At 37.5% G+C, this 20,626-nt stretch overlaps 1 protein-coding gene and 1 long non-coding RNA gene across 2 annotated transcripts; one reads left to right on the forward strand and one right to left on the reverse strand.

Moving 5' to 3' along the window:
• Positions 1-2,192: 2,192 nt before the first annotated feature.
• LOC144310181 (outer dynein arm-docking complex subunit 2-like) lies at positions 2,193-15,301 on the forward strand (the record flags this gene model as incomplete). Its single annotated transcript, XM_077890913.1, has 6 exons — positions 2,193-2,485; positions 8,596-8,753; positions 11,619-11,811; positions 12,435-12,541; positions 12,720-12,856; positions 15,185-15,301. Coding segments are annotated over exons 1-6 (936 nt in total), but the record flags the coding sequence as incomplete, so codon positions are not given.
• Positions 13,350-14,790, reverse strand: LOC144310180 (uncharacterized). The gene is made up of 2 exons (XR_013375865.1): positions 14,700-14,790; positions 13,350-14,252 (listed from the first exon to the last, which is right to left on the reverse strand). It is a non-coding gene; the product is annotated as an uncharacterized LOC144310180 (long non-coding RNA).
• Positions 15,302-20,626: the final 5,325 nt, after the last annotated feature.

The raw sequence follows: 20,626 nt of genomic DNA on the forward strand, positions 1-20,626 counted from the left end.
TAGTTTTATAAGACCACTGAAACAAGTGGTATGCTTAAGATTAAAAATAAATTGTGCACATAAGACTTTCTATATGTGATAAAGCTGTTTGCACTTATTCTTAGCTTGCACTTACTCTCTTAATACTGGCAAACTCAACAGTGTTACTGATGTAAGCATCAGTACAGGCTTACATGTTTGGAATCAAGCAATAGAAACAAACTACTAGAATACTAAAATAAATGCACACGAAAAAATCTGTACCCTAATTGTATATATTTTATAATTGTATGTATTTGTATATATAAGTATATACACAGATATAAAAATATATATACCTATTTATGTACACATATATCAGCCATTCTTAGCCCTGAGAACTATCATTTTTTATAACAAATATTTTGTAATGCCTTCTTTGCTACTCCAAAATCAAAATCCTAGGTAGTAATTCTACATGTGTGCATAGTTTAAATGTAGGATAGGATATCTTTAAATGTAGATAGGATATCTAGATCAGTGGCTCTCAGTGAGGCAGTACTCATAACTCAGAAGTATTATTAACCATATTTCATTATCAAAATGATATTGGCTACTTCCTGGGACCCCAGGATCATAGCCTGAGCCCAAAGGCAGACACTCAACCACTGAGCCACCCAGGTGCCCTGATGTCTGACATTCTTGGTCCTCATCACTAAATCCCAATGATGTCCCCTAACTGTAAAATAAAGGAAAATTAAAAGGTAAATAATTGCAATACAGTAATAGTATGTAAATGCTCAGGTACCACTACACTAGAATATGTAGTGAAGTAGTCAGGTGCTCCAGCCTTACATAGAATTATATACTGTGAATGCAGTAGCTCCAAATGCAGGCTGATGTAAACACATCATTGAAACTTAAATTGTGTGACCAGCATGGCCATCAATGGTGTGATTTTCCAAAATACTGAGCTCTTGGTAGACTTCCATATAAGACAGAATATATACAACCTTCCTTTGACTTACATGATAGTTGCAATCCTGGAAAATTCAGTGTATGTCAAAACTGTGGAAAAATTACTTTGTAAAGTGGAGTTAGATTCTTAGCGCAGGTATTACTTATCTGAAGTTTTTCGCCCACCAGATGCCTAAAGAGTGTAGTATAATTCTGTCTGGGGACTGTTGTGCACATTGCAGGACATCAGACATTATTTTTTAAGAGTTTGTTTATTTATGAGAGACAGAGAGAGGCAGAGACGTAGGCAGAGAGAGAAGCAGGCTCCCTGTGGGGAGCCTGATGCGGGACTCAATCCCAGGACCCGCTCCTGGGACCCCAGGATCACACCCTGAGCCAAAGGCAGACTCAACCACTGAGCCACCCGGGTGCCCTGATGTCTGACATTCTTGGTCCTCATTACTAAATCCCAATGATGTCCCCTTCCTATCATTTTGATAATGAAATATCCTTAATAATATTTCTGAATTATGAGTATTGCCTCATTGAGAGCCACTGATCTAGATATCCTGTTACTAGATTTAGTGCAGTACAAAACCCAAAATCCCCAAGTCATTTCCGAAGGGTCCTGGTACTTCGGAGCTTTAGTAATAATGGGGGAAAGCTAATTCTATTCTATATTTAACTTTATCACCATTCTAATATTCTGGAAGGAAGCCTTTCATGATCCTATTAGTGAAAAATCAAACAAGTATAGACTATCAGGGAAAAAAAAGCCTTAAATGTTCACAGTGAGAACTTGCTTGCTAACTCGGCTTTTACTCAATGTTGCAGATAATGTTCTCTTTTTAAAGAAAGTCAGAATAACAGAGTTCAGTTTGACAGCATGGTTCTAAATTATGCACTGCCCAGCCCAGAAGAGCCTTTGGCTCCAGCAAACCTGTTGGACCAAAGGCCTTGATGCCATCTTCCCCCAGCTCTTCCTTCCACTGTTGGGAGTTTTCTGTTTCTGTTTTCTGCCCAGTTATTTGAGCTTTTCTTTCTGGGGCCCAGGGAAATGAGAAAGTTATTTGCTTAGGGCAAATAGATACTAGAAAATCCAAGTGCCTGTCAGTTTTACTTAGAGCTAGCCCAGTAAAAATGAATATTTCTGTTGCATTAAGGAGCAATTTGATGATGAAAAAAAATTGACCACTAAGATTAAGAAGCAGAATATGTGTTGGATGGCTTAAAGGCTTGAAAGTGAGAACGGTTCCAGGAAAAAGGTGATTGCCATCCTGTGTTTCTAACTCTTTCCACTCTGATGCAGGGTGTGTGGTGAGCTCAGATCTGAGCATTGACTGAGCATGGGGGTGGCTCTGACAAGGTCTGCACAGTGGACTGCTGCTGGATATGGGACCAGAACCCTGGAAATTACTCCACTGAATGAAGTGATATTGAAAGAAATTGTGATGTTTGTGGAGAGTTTTATCTACAAACATCCTCAAGAAGCAAAATATGTTTTTGTAGAACCACTTGAATGGAAAACAAACTTGGACCCCTCAGCATTTGAATCAGGATATATTGTCAGGTAAGCTGGTAAAGAGCTTCTAGAGTTTAATGTCTTTATTGTACATATTTTGATAAATGAGTTGTAGGTTTTGGGCAAGTAATTTAACATCTGTGAATCTCAGAAATATTCTGACCCAGGAATTGCAATCAGGAGGCACTCTGCTGAAATCTGGGAACATTCTGTTTAGCACAACAAAATTATGTATGTATGTATGTATGTATGTATGTATGTATGTATGTATTTATGAGAGAGAGAGAGAGAGAGAAGATGAGCAGGGGCAGGGGCAGAGGGAGAAGCAGACTCCTGGCTGGGTAGGGAGCCAGCCAGACACTGAGCTCTATCCCAGGACCCTGAGATCATGACTTGAGCCAAAGGCAGACCCTTAACCGACTGAGCCACCCAGGCACCCCTAATTATTTCTTTCTATCTATCTATCTATCTATCTATCTATCTATCTATCTATCTATCATCTATCTATCTATCTATCTATCTATCTATCTATCTAGATGTTATTTATTCATGAGAGACACAGAGAGAGAGGCAGAGATACAGGCAGAGGGAGAAGCAGGCTCCCTACAGAGAGCCTGTTGTGAGACTCAATCCCAGGACCCTGGGATCATGACCTGAGCTGAAGGCAGATGCTCAACCACTGAGCCACCCCGGTGCCCTGGCACTCCTAATTTTTAAATTTTGATTTGAATTTCTTTTGATAGGGGATGCATTCTTGAGTTCACCACACTCCAACAATTGTTGTTGCTTTATGTTTGGGCTTTCCACTCATCTATACAACCCTACAGGTGTCAGTAGGCATTGGTTTTGTGACCTCTGCTATAGGCAAAATCCCTTCTGGTATTAAAATCTATTAATTCCTGGGGAGCGGTAAATTTCCCTCAATATATGGGAGAGGCTAATTAGCAATTAGCATTGTCCTCAAATGAGAACCTTCCAAATCTGAGATTTAAGAAAAACCTACCTCTACCTCAAACAGGGAGCTGTCAACTTAGCTCTAGAGAGCTTAGATAAAAAAATATATATGTATTTATATAAATGTAATCATAATTATATAGGAGTAATTGACATTTGCATATGTAAATCTTTTTTGTTGTTTTGGTCAGCTTCAGTTTATTTTCCACTTTCAGGCATCGGGATCCTCTTTTCTGCCACCGTGTTCCTCCTTAATTTTGCATATGAACTTTTAAAGTGTGACATTATCAAAGACAGGTCACTAATCAGTCAAATCTTCTTATATATGCCTTTTCCACTTTTTCCCTTTGGGATTATTTGTGAGAATAAACTCTGAATTTCATTTTTAGTACTGAAAAACCTTTTTTGAACTGTATTTCAGGAGTGTTTGGTTCTGTTGTCATGCTCTACCTTCTCTCTGAATTTCCTGAAGCCTTTTTCTAAAATTGTATTTTATTTCTAACTCTGCCTATGGTCACTTCCTCCCAAAGTGCTTGTCATTATTCATTGCTCCCACTTAAGTTCAGTGTAGTGTCACATGTTGTTTTTTCTAACCTTTGAAAGATGAACTCATCTGCAAAACCATATAGTTCAAAAACATATGAACTACTTAGTACAGAGATGAATTTAAAGCAGATGTCATAAGAGTATCAAGAGCGTCATTGTATCTTACCTCTGTTTATTTTGTGTTCCAAGGACAAACATGACCACATCTGCAACCTACTTAGGTGGGCTGTTACACATACCTCAATCATATCACTGTTTCTCTTTCTTTATCCTTATCCAATTGCTTTTTGCTCTATTTCCATTCTTATACCTCTGCATACAGTCTTTTTTTTTTTTCATACAGTCTTTATGCATAGAGGTCCCTCTTAAGCAGGAAGTCTCAACATTTTGGCACATATATGTTTTGAACCAACTACCTCTTGATTGTCTTCCTTCTGTCAAATTTACTGGACACCTTTTCCTTGGGCCAGTTTTTCTATCCATTATTCTTATTTCTGACTTTTATTGGTGATATCTTTGACCTCGGAAGGGAAAAGAGGGTCTGAAAGTAGCATTTGTTGTAGTTGAAGGAAACCATGCCATTGTGGCTGGATGAAAACCAGGTGGGTACTGATAGTCCTGAAGAAGGCAAAGGATACAGCTGAGATTTTGGTAGTTATGGAAAATTCTAAATGTTTACACATCCAAGTCTTGACCACTCCCCTTGCTCTACCCCCACCCCCCCAAACCAAAGAACTGTCAGCAACCCATAGCCACTTGGTATGCTGTGTCCACCAACATAACAAAAGTGATATAGACCAGAGATGCCCTCAATGGCTGGAAGAACGTACCATTAAAAGAGTCCCGGCTACCTCATTCTTTGCCCTTTTGTACACATGCACTGTTCTTGCTTAGGCTGCTGGCCCTTAGGACACCTTTTATTCATTTATTTAAAGGGTGGAGGGTCAACTGCTGTCCTTTCAGATAGGATTCAGCTCTGTAAGTCCACATAAATATGGATACCTAAGTCATCATAAAGGCTTTGAGTTTGGAGCCTCTGGATGCATTTCTACCAAACCACAATATTATTGGATGTTTTAGGATATTTCTTCTTCCTCTTGGGACTATATGTTCTCTCAGCCTTTTGTTCCAAAACAAGTCAGTTTTATTTACATGGAAAGTCTGTTGAAGTAAGTAAGCTACCCTCTTTTGTTGATCTCTTTTATATTCGCACTTGAGGCCTCATTTCTCATTTGATGTTGCACATCTCCAAATGTACTCTTTGCAGCAGTCCTTAAAAAATTGATCAGCCTTCTTCTGAATTAGGCTAACAGACATCTGACATTGAAACTGATCTGCTCATCATGCACTGAAAAAAGGTTTTACATGTCGTCACCCATCTTCTTTTGTGCAGATCATTGTTGAGTAGATAGGCATGGCACTGTCCACATGTTAGATGACTTACTCTTTTCTTTTAGAATCATTTCCAATGTACAACCCTTCATTCTATAATAACACTGGTCATCGTCTTTCCATGTTCATTGTTTTGGGGAAAATAACTCCACTTTCATTCTAATGGAAATCATAGGTCTCCTTGTATTACCATTTTCAATTGCTTTTGTTCTTATCAGACAGAATGAGATAACTAATCTTTCTAAAACACTCCAGAATGAAACCCAAGTCCACTGTAAGCTAAGGACAAATGACACCCTTCAATGATTAACACCATATGGTGGTGGTATACAGAGCTCAGTTGCTTTGACTCATTAGAATGTAGCTCAGGAAATATAAAGACTGGATAAGTGTTCAGAATCACTTAGTGACAATGTTATTATCAGTTCTTTTCTTTTTTGGTAAAATTACGATTTTGACTCATGTCAGCTTTAATACTGTGATATTTTAGCTTCTAATGTCTCTCTGCTGTCTCAATGATATGTCTGAGTTGGGACAAAATTCTCTCCTGGTAAGAGTGCTGTGTAGATGAGGAGTTGAGCCCCGAGCAGTGACCCTCTTCCCCCTGTCCTGCCCACCGCCCTCACAATTCATACCTTTCTGATTCCTAGTTTTCTTTTTTCTTTTGTAAATCTCTACAGGCATCTTTTTTATTGTTGACTTCCCAATACTCCTTGGTAATGGGCATTGTTTGATCCTTTTACCTTCTTGTTCTAGTTCTCTTATCAATGTCATGAAGGATCAGTTACATGATCTCTGATCTTAAAATTGTATTGTTTTATGAGATGATAATTATTATGTTTTGGTAAAACTTTTCTAAAAGATTTTATTTATTTGAGAGAGAGAGAGAGAGAGAGAGAGCAAGCAGATGGGGGGGTGGAACAAAGGGAGAGGGACAAGCAGACGCCTCACTGACTGTGGAGCTCAACCAGGGCTTGATCTCATGACCCTGAGATCACGACCTGATCAGAAACCAAGAGTCAGACACTTAACCAACAGAGCCACATGGGTGCCCCATATTTTGGTGAAATGTCCAAATTATGCTATTAAAATCGATGGCCATAACGTTTGTTACTTGAGCTCTTTGTTTTTTGTTCCTGAGAATTACTAACTAGTTTTGCAACTGTAGCTTTATATCTCTTGTTATTTTTTAGGCTCATTTATTGAGTAATTACTATGTTCTGGACACTAAACTAGACACTGGGGATGAAATAAATGTGACATTTTTCTGCTCTCTCACCTTATAGCATAAAGCTATAGTATTTTCAGCTGCCCTCCACAATTACAGTTTGAAAGTCTTTTGATCAGGTCAGTGGATTTCATTTGCAGCACATTTATCTTGACCTCACAAGATGGGCATAGTATTTTTTCTTTCCAGAATCTCTTTCTTCCAGTATTAGAAACTGCAAACCCCGAAACAAACCTGCTCTTCCACATCCTCCCTGGAGCTGGCATTTAGTTCCTACTGCTTTGCTGAGTTACAGGCTTCAACTGGTGGGAGCAATGAAATATGTGTCCTGTGCCCTTGACTTCTCCCATATCTTACCAGGAGTTTCACCTTCTCAAGTTCAGTGGCTTGATATTGTTGGCATTCAGTCAGCTTATAACTTAGTCTTGTCATCATCCACTTAGCACATGTGACCAACCTGGCACAGACCTTTAAGAAATCTCAAACCTGAAGACATTATTCCAAAAGCTTTATTTTAGAGAAAACACACATTTTGTATACAACACACATCACTGGTCAGCCTAGAAATCTTCTATTCGTTTATTCCTCTTCTATTTATTGAGTACCTTCTGTGTACAATTACTATGTAAGTTACTTCCTATGTGAGTTACTATGAAAGTTACTGCTGGAAGAACAGTGGGAAAGCCTGGTAAAAGTCCCTGTATTAGCCTCCTATTGCTGCTGTAACAAATTTTCACATACTTAGTGACTTAAAATAATGCAGATTTAATTTCTTAGGGTTCTGGAGGTGAAAAGACTAAAATAAGTGTGTAGGGTTAAAATCAAGGCGTTGGCAGGGCTGTGTTCCTTCTGGGGGCTGAAGGAAGATCCATTCTTGTCTTCTCCAGCTTCTGGAGGCCACCTACATTCCATAGCTTCTGGCTCTGTGTTACTCTGAACCCTGTTTCCATGTCACGTTGGCTTTTCTGACTTGACCCTCCTGCACATTTCAGAATAGTCTTCCCATCTCAAGATCCTTAACTTAATCCATCTGCATGGTCTCTCTTGCCATGTAAGATAAGGCATTTGTGGGCCTCGGGTGTTAGGATGTGGACATCCGTGGCAAGCCACTAGTCTGCCTCCATGATCTCTATCTTCTTCCTTTTCTAGTGAAATCGTGCTGGTAGTACATCTGAGTCTGAGTCTGTCAGGTTTACTTTTTCTGATGAACTGGCAATACACCACATCTGTTTATCTGCCTTACAATTTAAAATATGTTAGATCAGGTCTTAAGAGGAGAGCAGTTTTTCCAGGGATATCCATATCTAATAAAAACCTAGGTAGCTTAGTTAATGTTGTACGTGGTAGAAATCTATAGAAATATCACTGCCGTAAAAACATCTTAATATTTCTTAAATGCTGACCTAAAAAAAATAATTAAAATGGGCAGAAAGACAAATCTAGGAGACCCAGAAATTTCTGATCAGGAAAAGTCCATTTAGAAAAACTGCTTATTATCCTAAAGTAAACCAAATTAGGGGGTTTGGAGTGGGAAAACATCCACAGAGGGAACCTAGTTTGTCTCTCTCTCTTTCTCTTTTTTATAGCTTTTTGTTCATAAACACAGAGTAGCCAAGAAGATTTCTAACCACTAATTACTGTGGTGTAAACTTTATAAATAAAATAACTTTAGAAATCCCCAAAACATGAATGGTCCTGTAGAACCAGTGATTTTTTTAAAGTTGTCCAACACATTGTTAGAAAAACAAAACCAAAAACTGTGATTGAGTTCATGTAAGTATTCAAGACGTGGCTTAAAATGTTCTTCCTGGGTATATCATGTTGCTAACTATGGTTGCTAATAAGCCTGGGAACTTAGGGATCTGAGTGTGGACAAATGAGGAAAAGACATGAGCTTTTAACAAGAAGTACTTATATTTTGTGTTTTATAATGAGCCAGAGGGATGATTTGTCAGAATGTCTTATGTTTAACTTCACTAGCATCCAGGTAAGCTTAAGATTTTATTTATTTATTTATTTATTTATTTTTATTTCCTAGTGAAACAACAGTCAAGTCAGAAGAAGTTGATAAAGATGGGCAGCCTTTGCTGTTCCTCTCTGTGGCACACATTAAGATCAGGAGCTTGGGGCAGCTGTCACGTTTGCTGCTTATTGCCAAAGACAGAAAGCTGAAGGAAGCACAGGCTTGTATCAAAGGTGATATTTATGCTCCAGTCTATGACTTGAACTTTTAGAAACATAATCATGGGGGAGGGGGAGTTGCAGTCTCTTGAAAAAAGTTCCGTGACCTAAAAGGCAAAAAGTCCTATGTTCGACTTTGTAAAAATGTCATTCATTTTTCTTGGCTGAATGTCATGCTCATATCAAGTTTCTACTTTAAACTGAAAGGCCTAATACTTTACCACTAGCAAGCTTCTAGATTTCTAATTTTAGCATGTGGTTTAAAGAGAGGCTTCCTCGCTTCTGGAAAGACCAGAGGCCTGTATCCTCTAAGGTCTACACAGGAGAGAAGACAGATTAGTGGGGCCTGCACCAAACTCCACCCTCTACCCTCAGGCCTGCTGTGACGGATGATGCTCGGTTTCCTCTAAAATGTATGCAGCAAAGATAGCCCAGAGTAATCTCACTTTCCATTGGTCTCAGTAATGTTCCTTTGTAGGTTGCATAGCTTTGTGGAGGTAGTTACATTCACTCAATGGGAAACGTTTTCCTCTTCATTAAGGATGTAGATTTTCATTATTGTCTAAGCATCTAACATGCGTAAAAGAATGTGACCAATTGCCTGGAGCAATTGTTTTCTGAATTTTTCTTATGAGTAGAAATACCTAACAGTACGTAATGGTGTCATATACATGTTTTGCCTGTTTGGAATCATGTGACTAGAAGGACTCAAGCATGAGGTGCCTGGTCTTGCCTCTAATCATTCTTTGCTGTGTCTACTGCTATGACGTGGGAAGATGAACCTTTAAAAAAAATATTCTTTAGGATGTAAATCTTATGAGATGCCTGGGTGGCTCAGCGGTTAAGCGTCTGCCTTCAGCCCAGGGTGTGATCTTGGAGACCCGGGATCAGAGTCCCACATCGGGCTCCTTGCCTGCAGCCTCCTTCTCCCTCTGCCTCTGCCTGTGTCTCTGCCTCTCTCCCTATGACTCTAATGAATGAGTAAATAAATAAAATATTTTTTTAAAAAAAGATGTGAACCTTAGGACAGCAGCCTTTTCTTCTCTCTTGCCTACTCTTCATTATTAGGCTATCTATCTATCTATACCTCATAGCTACCCTGCTGAGGAGGAATGAAATCTTAAGAGTAAAGTTGAATTCAAGGAGGTTGGTAATAGCATTAATTTCAACTTAGTGCATGAACTTAATACATAGACTGGCTGCTATATATCTAGTTTGGCTAAATGTGTATCCTTTGCTGCATTTTGTCCTTTCTGTAAGAGCTCTAGGTACAACTCTTAGTTTTGGGTCCAGATTCCATGGTGCAGGGCAATTTGGGGGGCAGGTTTGTGTCTTTCCCCAGAATTCATATAATACCTTTTTCCATGAGTCTTAATGAGATGACTGCTGTAAGGATGATTGAGATGCTCAAAAAGTAGATGATTCCTAGATCTCTTTTCCCTGCCCCTCCCCTTGTGTGTTTTTTTCTAAGAAGCCCTAAGCCTTTTCTGCTATTTCCTGGTGCCAGAGTCCATCTCCCACTGCAGAGTTAATGCCATCACTGTGCTTCACTCATTTCAATCAGGTGGAGCTTTCTGAACTAGTCCCATGGGCCTCCTTGTTCAAATACATATATATTTCATCTTATTTAAATTCCTCCTTTCCAAATATGGCTTTGCCCTCTTCTTCCTCACTTGCAACTACATGGTTCTTTGGCTTTCACCAAATTCTTTTAACCATCTCTAGAGTTTTAACCATCTCTAGAGTCTACTTTCACACCTATGTCAGCCTTGATCATGAATTAGTATTGGAGTTTTTCACTGTAACTTTGGTATGTGTGTGAGTACTGGCCAGATTTGTTTTTCCAACTTGAACATAAAAAGGCATTGAAAATATAAGCATTGGGATCCCTGGGTGGCGCAACGGTTTAGCGCCTGCCTTTGGCCCAGGGCGCGATCCTGGAGACCCGGGATCGAATCCCACGTCGGGCTCCCGGTGCGTGGAGCCTGCTTCTCCCTCTGCCTATGTCTCTGCCTCTCTCTCTCTCACTGTGTGTCTATCATTCATAAATAAATAAATAAATAAATAAATAAATAAATAAATAAATAAATATTAAAAAAAAAGAATATTTCTTAAAAAAAAAAAAAAAGAAAATATAAGCATTTTGAGGGATCCCTGGGTGGCGCAGCGGTTTGGCGCCTGCCTTTGGCCCAGGGCGCGATCCTGGAGACACAGGATCGAATCCCACGTCGGGCTCCCGGTGCATGGAGCCTGCTTCTCCCTCTGCCTGTGTCTCTGCCTCTCTCTCTCTCTCTCTCTTTCACTGCGTGCCTATCATAAATAAATAAAAAAAAATTAAAAAAAAAGAAAGAAAATATAAGCACTTTGAACAGGTGGAAAAGACTGGTGGTAGATCTTTAGACTGAGAAAACCATGCTGTTTTGGAAAGAAAGCATTTGTGAACACTAAGCCTCAGTGGTTACATACACACACACACACACACGTACACACACACAGTTCTAGTGATGATTCTTCTAAGGAGACCAGTATTTCTCTATCTTCAAATCAGTTCTGGATACACTAATTGAATGACCATGCTGGACAATGCCCTACAGTCAATTAAAAAAAAAGAAAAAAAAAAGAAGGTCTTGTTCTTTGTCTTATGAGAGATATGATATAGATAGATGATACTGCAGTACAAGGTAGAGAATCTCAAGGAGTACAAGAAAGTTCCTAAATGCAGTAGAATCTGAGAAGTTGAGATTAATTCAAATTGGGTCCATGAGAGAAAGCTTAATGAAGGAAGCACATTTGGGTGGGCTTCAGAGGACTTGTTAGTCATTATTTTTCTTACAACAGAAGACAAGAGAATCATTTTTATTTATTTACTTGTTTGATCAGCTAACAGAGATCCTGTAACAAAAATCCTGGGTTTGGATTATAACACGGTGAAAGAAGACACATCCAGAGTAAATATTCTTGATAAAATTACCAAAGATGAAGATCCTGAGAGTGAGATAAAGATGAAGGTTGGCATGCTGCTTAAGCAACTGGATCTGCACCTACTGAATCATTCTCTAAAACGTATTTCATTGTGAGTCTTTTTAGAAAAAAGAAACCTCTAAAAGTTAGTTACAAAAAATGCTTTCAGAATTTTTTTAAACATACACAAATTATAGGAGTTGTTATTGATTTAACAGTAGATTTTAGGGTATTGCATGGATATTTCTAATTCTAAAATGTAAAGATTTACTGTTAGCTTTGCTAGAGCTTTCTATGGGGTTTCACCTGATTCTGAGGACATGAAGTGGCCTTGTTATTTTCACTCTCCTCAGACAATTAAATAGATGGTTAAATAGTAATGCAAATATCATATAGACTTTGTAAGGTTTAAAACTTGTTCATTTTTGTAGTTTTTTTTCTAGTATTATGCTATTACCACTAAGAAATGAAATGAATTTTTAAACGAATTTATTTAATGTTGCATTAAATATGAATCACTGGTTTCTTGATGTCTTGACAGTGTTGTAAGGCTATAACACAGCTAAAACTAACTGCAACATTTTTGTTGTTGTATAATTTGACTACAATTTTAATTATAAAAAGTGATATTCCTCCTCCCACCAGCCCCCCCCTTGCTAAAATGGTATATTTTCATCTGTTTTCTGGAGATTCTCTTTTAGAGTGTTAAAATGCATTTCTTATCATTCATTTCAGACAAATCTGTTTAAACCCAACAACTGTTAAGAACGATATAAAACTGCTGAAACATTTCTCAGGAAAAGGAGAACAAACTGTCTTGGAATCTATTGACTATACTTCAGGTTTCTATTATTCTCAGATTTGCTTTGTGTTATGTAAAATAATTATTATTTCCAAATGCTTCAATAGCTACATTAGGATTGAGTATTTGAAAAAAACTGTAATCATATTTATTTCTTTTTAAAGATAACATATTTTATTTTTCAGAGCTCCTTTTAATTGATCGATAATTGGTTTCAGATTATGAATTTTCAAATGGATGTCGAGCCCCACCTTGGAGACAAATTCATGGGGAAATTTGTTACGTGCTGGTAAAACCCCATGATGTTGAAACTCTGTGTGTTACTTGTAGTACAGAAGGAGTATTTTTAAATGGCGTAAGTAATTTTTTAAGAACCATGTTGTCTTTGGTGCTTGGCTCCATCTCTGTAAATGCAGGCATGTCTCCAGGACTGAATGCTGATGGCCACAGAAAATGCGATTCTGTTCTGTTGGGTTGAAGCAGATCCCTTTGCTATGTGTTTGCTGAGCAAATCCAAAACCATTTCAGAATGAGCCTCGGTGTTCCCCATTGCAGGTCATTAAATCAGTCTTCTAAGAAATGACCGTCAAAGGAACCCACGCCACTTTATAAAATGAAAACCTCTGTAACGATCAGTTCACTGATTGATTGATTAATTAATTAATTAATTAATTAATTATACAAGTATTCGGGCAAATAAGAGGTGGCTGAGGTAACACAGAAGCAGTAACTATAGCTTTTGCCCTAAGTGTTGAGAGGACAAAGGGAAGGAATTAAAATGTGGGAGCTTGGAGGAAGCACCCCCAAGAAGCTGGGACCCATGTGTCTGGTGAGGGAGCACCACCAGGCTGTGCTGGTTCCTTAGGGTCTCAGAAGATGTCCTTGCAGAGCTGGGACTTAGACCTCTGAGGAGGGGACCCTGCTTACATTGGTTATGGTCCCTTGGGAGTTCAGAGGGGGGACTCCCACAGAGCTGGGATCCATATCTCTGAAGAATGGTCGCTTCCAGGCTATGCTGGAGCACAGGGGGTCTCATGAAACTGGCACCCAGATGTCAGAGGAGTACAATGCCCAGGAGCTGGTACCTCAGGAGCTCAGAGGAGAGGATCTTTGCAGAACCAGCAGAGCTGAGACCCAGACCTTGGAAGAGGGAGACCTGGTTGGTTTGTAATGGGATTCTAAGGAGTTGTAATGAGCCAGGTTCTGGGAACATAGGGAAAAACCCCTGGGAACTGGAACCAACTGTTGCTACTGGAAGCAGCTGCCACTGCCAGGGTTCACTGCTGGGGACAGGGGACGAGGAGCTGGGAGCAGTCCCTTTCTCCCTCCTCCAGCTTTACAGTCTTCCTTTTACTTGCTGCTAACTGAAGCTGACTAGGGAGAAACACAGCATTCCAGATTCCCACCCCTGAGCACTAAGCAGGGTGGTGGCCTTCTGAATCTTCCACATGAACACATTTTATTTTTTGTCTCATACCTGTTCACTGAACTTACTAGGTGGTCAGCTTTCCCCTTGGCAACCCTGCCCTTGGTGTCTTCAATGTAATGTGGGGCCTCACAGGCAATATCTGCAGGGAGAACCTAAATCCTTAGTGGGGATTCCTCATCACAGGGGACTGTTGGGAGAATTGCTACCTCTTGGTTTGGATTGGCTTCAAAATGTGAGTGCCACTTTCTTGATGACCAGCAAGCATCTCATCTGACTTGCCTTATGGTGCATTTCTTCTCAGCATGATCTTCTCAGATTATATCTGCACAGAGGGGGGAGATGAGCTAAATATGATTTAGCCTTTGGTTTGTTTTGATACTCTAAGAAAGTGAAATTTCCAATCAGAAAATAAGAGACTTTGACCTTCTAGAGTGGGGCAAGGACACTTTGTTCCTATCAAGAGCTACTAATCTACATATACCTTTATTTGATATGGAAATATCTAAGTGTTCCTCTCAATTTCAAGAATGAAAGATAAGGAACATGATTCAATAATTACGACAAAATGCATGGCACGCCTGAGTTATATGGGTGTATATGATGTTTTGTGTATGTGTGTGGTTACGTATATATAAAAAGCACACTATGGGTTTTTATATATACATTTGGTTAAGGCAGAGCCAAATCTTTTCTATTAGGATAGGTGACGAAAGGAAAGAGACAAAAAGAAAGAGGTATGGAGAAAAAGGTTGGAGTGTCAGGTGCTTACATGGAGGTTGTAACTCTAGAAAATAATCCCATAGCAACCTCTTTACACACAGAACAAGAACAGAGTGTGACAAATGGAAACAAGCTTTTCTATGGTGGCATTCTAATCTTGGGACCTTTTATGACTTCATCAGATTCTCTTGAAGTCATAATGTTTTTTTTTTTGTGTGTGTTTTGTTTTTTTGCATTAGAGGAGTGCAGAGGGAAGGAAGCTCTCCATTCTTTGCTAACTAGCAAAATGCCCTACATGCATATAGGAGGTACTCAGTAAAAGCATAATGTATGGATGATGGATGGGTGGATGAGTGGATGGACGGACAAATGGATAACTTTAAGAAGGAAGAATTCTGCCCATATTTTTGATGTATAAAAACTGCCACATGGATCCTCGAGAGAAGAAAACAATATGTGGCCTTGGGTTGTGATGTATTGATCAGGTTCAAATGCTACTACATTAATAATTGCACCAAACTTTTTCTTCCAAAGGGCAAAACAGAAGATGAGGGGGAAATTAATTATGAGAGAAAAAGTGAAATTTATAAAGACCTTGTCACATTTTTAAAAGAAAAATCGGCAAAATTTTCAGAAAATATGTTTAAACAGGTAAGTTTACAGAATCTTGAAATATCATAGCATAGTGTTACTTGACATGTTACCTTCTGTTGAGAATAATTCTATTTTTGGACCCTGTTTATAATTTTTAGAGAGTTTTTCACAATATATTACATAAGAAATATTATAAGTGGAGTACTTCAAGGAAGTTTCTGAACCTCTTTAGGTAATAGGTGTAAAATATGTCAGATTGCTTTCTAAAAAAGCACTTTTTATCTTTCCTTTTGAATTTATAATGCTAAGAACAAAGCAGTCATCCCTGTTAATGAAGCCTAGATGTTTTGATTATTTTTATCTTTTCTGGGCATCCCATGATTACTAACTAGTTGGATTGTCTCAGTAAGTGTGTCAACTGCATATGCATAAGAACTGTACTTTCTCTGTGTCTTGCATGGTTTTTGAAATAGTTTTTGAGGTGGACAAAGGAATCAGTTAATACAGTTATTAAATCTTGATTGAAGCTGATGTGGGTAAGAAGCAATATGCAAGAAATACTAAAGTGATACACTTAAGCCCCAGGCTGATTCTCAAGATGATGTCAATTCCACAAATCCTACATCAGACAGTTTATCAGATCTGTTATTTTCCTTCTGACACTGCCACTTCCAGAGCACTCTATTTTCTTACTATTCTGCTGCTGCTCTTGTCCTGAAACGTCTCTCTGTCATCATCCTGTGAGTTTTTTTCCCCTGGTGTTTGATCACCTATTTCCTGGACTCTAGTTTTCCTTTGTTGTTGTTATAATATACCTGTACAAAACATAAAATTTGTCATTTTAACTACTTCGAGTGTATCACTGAGTGGCATTAATTATGTGCAGCCATTACTACTGTCCATTTCCAAATCTTTTTCATCATCTCAAACTAAAACTGTTCCCATTAAGCAGTAACCTCCTCATGCCTACTTCCCCAGCTCCTAGGAACCTCTAATCTACTTTTTGGTTTCTCGATTTCTAATCAAATATAAATTTGCCTTTCCTAGGTATTTCAGAGAAGTGGAATCGTAAATTTGTACTTTGGTGCTTGGCTTATTACATTTAGCATAATATGTTCAAGGTCCATCCATGTTGTAGCATGTGTCGGAACTTCATTCCTTTTTGTGGCTGAATAATATTCCATTCGTGTATATAACCACATTTTGTTTATCAGTAAATCTATTGTTGGACACTTGGGTTGTTTCCACTTTTTGATTATGGTGAAAAATGCTATAAATATTGGCTTACAAGTAACTGAGTCCCTGTTTTAATTTTGGAGGTTACCTAGGAGTGGAATTTCTGTGTCATATGCTAATTCTGTATTTAACTTTTAGAGGAAGTACCAAACTGTACCTAGATTGAACCATTTTATGCTCCTGTAGAAGGATTCCAGCTTCTCCACATTACCACCAATACTTGTTATTTTCTGTGTGTGATTGTGTGTTTTTTTATGATAGATATCCTAGTAAGTATGAAGTATGGTATTCCATTATAGTTTGGATTTCCATTTCCCTAATAGTAATGTTTAGCATATTTCCATATTATTGGGAATTTGTATATTTATTTTAAGAAATGTCTATTCAAGTCCTTTGCCCATTAAAAAATGGGTAGTCTTTTGTTGTTGAGTTGTAGGAATTCTTTATATATTGTGACTATTAATCCCTTATCAGATAGAATATTTGCAGATATTTTCTCCCATTCTGTGGGTTGTCTTCACTCATCTTGATAGTGTTCTTTAATGCACAAACATTTTTAATTTTGATAAAGTCCAACAAATACATTTTTTCTTGCCTATATTTTTGGTATCATAAGAAACCATTGCCAAAGCCAAGGTAATGAAGATTTGCCCTGTTTTCATCTAATAATGTCATGGTGTTATCTCTAAGTCTTTGATTCATTTTGAGTTAAGTTTTGTATAGGGTGTAAGTAAAGTAATGTGCAATTTAATTCTTTTTGCATGTGGATATCCGGTTTTCCGGGCACCATTTGTTGAAGAGATTGTTCTTTCCCCATTGAAAGTTCTTGGTATCCTTGTTGAAAATCAATTTGCCATAGATGTAGAGGTTTATTTTTGGACTCTTTATTCTATTATTTTTTGTCTGCCCTTATACAAGTCCCATACTATTTTGATTATCTTTGTGGTAGTTTTGAAATTGAGAAGTATGACTCCTCAAACTTTGTTCTTGTTTTTTAAAGACTGCTTTAGCTATTTAGGTTCCCTTGACTTTTAGGTTTGGTTTTACCATTTTTGCAAAAAAACAGCATTAGGCTTTTGATTGGGATTACATTGAATTTATAGATTGCTTTGTATAACATTGTTGTCTTAACAATATTATTTCTTCCAATCCATGAACGTGGGGTGTCTTTCCATTTGTTTTTGTTTCCTTTAACTTTTTTTATCAGCAGTGTTTTATAGTTTTCAGTGTCTTCTTTTGCCTCCTTGGTTAAATTTATTTCTAAGCATTATATTCTTTTGGATGCTATTGAATGGAATTGTTTCCTTAATTTCCTTTTTGATTGTTCACTGCTAATGAGGAGAAATGGAACTGTTTTTTTTTTTTTTAGTGTTGAAATCAGATCTGGCTTTTGAATGTGAAATTCAAAATCACATCCTGCAACTTTACTGAATTCATTTATTAACTCAGTTTTTTTTTAATCTTTAGGTCTTTCTACATAAAAGATCATGTCATCTGCAAATAGTTTTACTTCTTTTCAATTTGCGTGTTTTTAAATTTCTTTTTCTTTTCTTTTTTTTAAGATTTTATTTATTTAACAGAGAGAGAGAAAGAGCGAGCGAGCAGAAGCAGGGGGAGTAGCAGGCAGAGGGAGAGGGAGAGGCAGGCTTCCTAGCCTGCCCGGTGCCGCTTAGATTTCTTTTTCTTGTCTAATTACTATGGCTAGACCTTTTAGGATTTTGCACTGAATAGAAGCAGTGAACACTATCTCCATATTTATTCCTGATATTGGGGGAAAGCTTTCAGGCTTTCACCACTGAATGTGATATTTGCTGTAGGCTTTTCATATATGGTCTTTATTATGTTGAAGTTCCCTTCCATTTAGTTTTCCTTTTGTTGGTATATCCCATCATTTTGGTGGAGCTTCCTGAGTAAAAGAGGCATATAACAGGGAAAAAATTGAGGGTTAGCATATGAAAATATCTTTATTTTTCTCTCTGTTATTGTTTCTATAATGATAGTTCAAAAACAATTTTTACTTAGAATTTTAGAGGCATTTTTTTCCTACGTGGCCTGTTTTGACTTTTCCCATCTAACAAAGCCTTTAGGATCCTTATTCCAGATGTTCTGTAATTTTAATGATGATATGGTTGGTGCTGGTTTTGTTTGTTTTTCATTAATGATGACATATGTCCTTCAAAACTAGAAAAATACTTTTTTTGGTATCACATCTTTAATCATTCCTTCTTCTCTGTTCTCTTACTAGTTGGGTGTTGGGCTTCTGAGATTGATCCTCTGATTTTCTTTTCTGTCACCCACCTGCAAATATTCTTTTATTTTCAAAACATTGTACATATCTTTAAAATTTAAGGTCTCATATTTTTAACATTTTATTTCCAGGTGTATATCTCCACAGATCATATGCTTTCATTTCTCTTGGGGTAAAATCTAGGAATAAACAGCAAGATCATATGGTTGCATGCTTAACTTTTTAAGCAATGGGTAAACTGCTTTCCAAAGCGGTGGTAATATTTTACATACACACTGGCAGTGTATGAGACTTCCAGTTCTTCTGTATATTCGTCAATAACTGGTATGGTCAGTCCTCTAATTTTAGACATTCTAATAGGTGTGTGTACTAATATCTCACTGGGTTTTAATTTGCATTTCTTGAATGCATTTTTTCATATGTTTATTTGCCATTTATATATCATATATGTCTATTAGATCTTTCACCCAGTTTTTTTTTATTGGGTTGTTTGATTTCTTTACTGAGTTGTAAGAGCTCTTTTATATATATTTTTGGCTTACGTAATCTATTAGATATATGGCTTGTAAATATGATCTTCTGGTTGTGGCTTGTCATTTCATTCTCCAATCAGTATATCTTCCAAAGAGCAAATGTCCTCAATTTTAATGAAGTCCAACTTGTTAATTTTTTCTTTATAGTGTTGTATCTCATAAAGCTTTGCCAAACCCAGTATCAGAAAGATTTTCTCCAGTGTTTTTTTCCTAAAAGTTTTCAAATGTTAGGTTTTACATTAAGGCCTTTAAATTTAATTTTTGTACATAATATGAGGTGTGGATCAAAGTTCTTTTTTTTTCTTTTGCATATAAATATCTAGTTTTTCCAGCACCATTTGTTGAAAAAGCCATCCTTTCTCCATTGAATTACTTTTATACCTTTGTCTAAAATCAGTTGTCCGTTTGTATGGGTGTGATCTGTTTGTCTATTTTTATACCAGTAGCACACTCTTTGGATTATTGTAGCTTTATAATAAGTCTGGAAGTCAGGTAGTATATGTCCTTCAATGTTTTCTTTTTCAAACTTGTTTGTCTATTTTACATCTTTTGCATATCCATTAGAATGTTAAGGTCAGCTTGTCAATTTCTTCATAAAAAGCCTGAAAGATGGGATGCCTGGGTGGCTCAGCAGTTGAACGCCTGCATTTGTCCCAGGGCATGATCCTGGAGTCCCGGGATCGAGTCCCACATCAGGCTCTCTGCATGGAGCCTGCTTTTACCTCTCCCAATGTCTCTGCCTCTCTCTCTGTGTCTCTCATGAATAAATAATAAATAAAATCTTTTAAAAAATGCCTGAAAGAATTATGGTTGAGATTATGATGAATCTATAGATCAATTTAGAAAGAGCTAATGTCTTAACAATACTGAGGTTTCCAATCCATGAACAGAGTATGTCTCGCCATTTATTTAGGCCTTCAGTTTCTCAGCAATATTTTGTAATTTTCAATGCACAGGTCTTGCATATATCTCGTGAAACCTACTTATAAATATTTCATATTTTAAGAGTGTTAAAAAAGAAAACCACAGGCCCAAAGTGGCATTACTTAGGCCAAGTCAACACTCAAGAATTATATTATTATATATTATATTATATTATTATTATTTATACCTAAATAACTGCAATTTCAACCACCCAGGAATGTAACTTATAACAAGTCAATTGGAATTTCCTGGTCAATACTAGGATATTTACTGATTTACCCCTTCTGCTTCTCTTAAGAGGGCAACCTTGTCTAAAGAATACATTCCTTGCTAATAAATTCCTTTTTTCAAATGGTCTCTCTGCCTTTAAAATTATTTCTTTTGTTTAGCTCAGTGGAACATTTGTCTGCTAGCTACATGGGATGCTGCTGGCTTCATGAA

Source organism: Canis aureus, unplaced genomic scaffold (assembly GCF_053574225.1).
Source record: "Canis aureus isolate CA01 unplaced genomic scaffold, VMU_Caureus_v.1.0 ptg000497l_RagTag, whole genome shotgun sequence".
Classification (NCBI taxonomy): domain Eukaryota; kingdom Metazoa; phylum Chordata; class Mammalia; order Carnivora; family Canidae; genus Canis; species Canis aureus.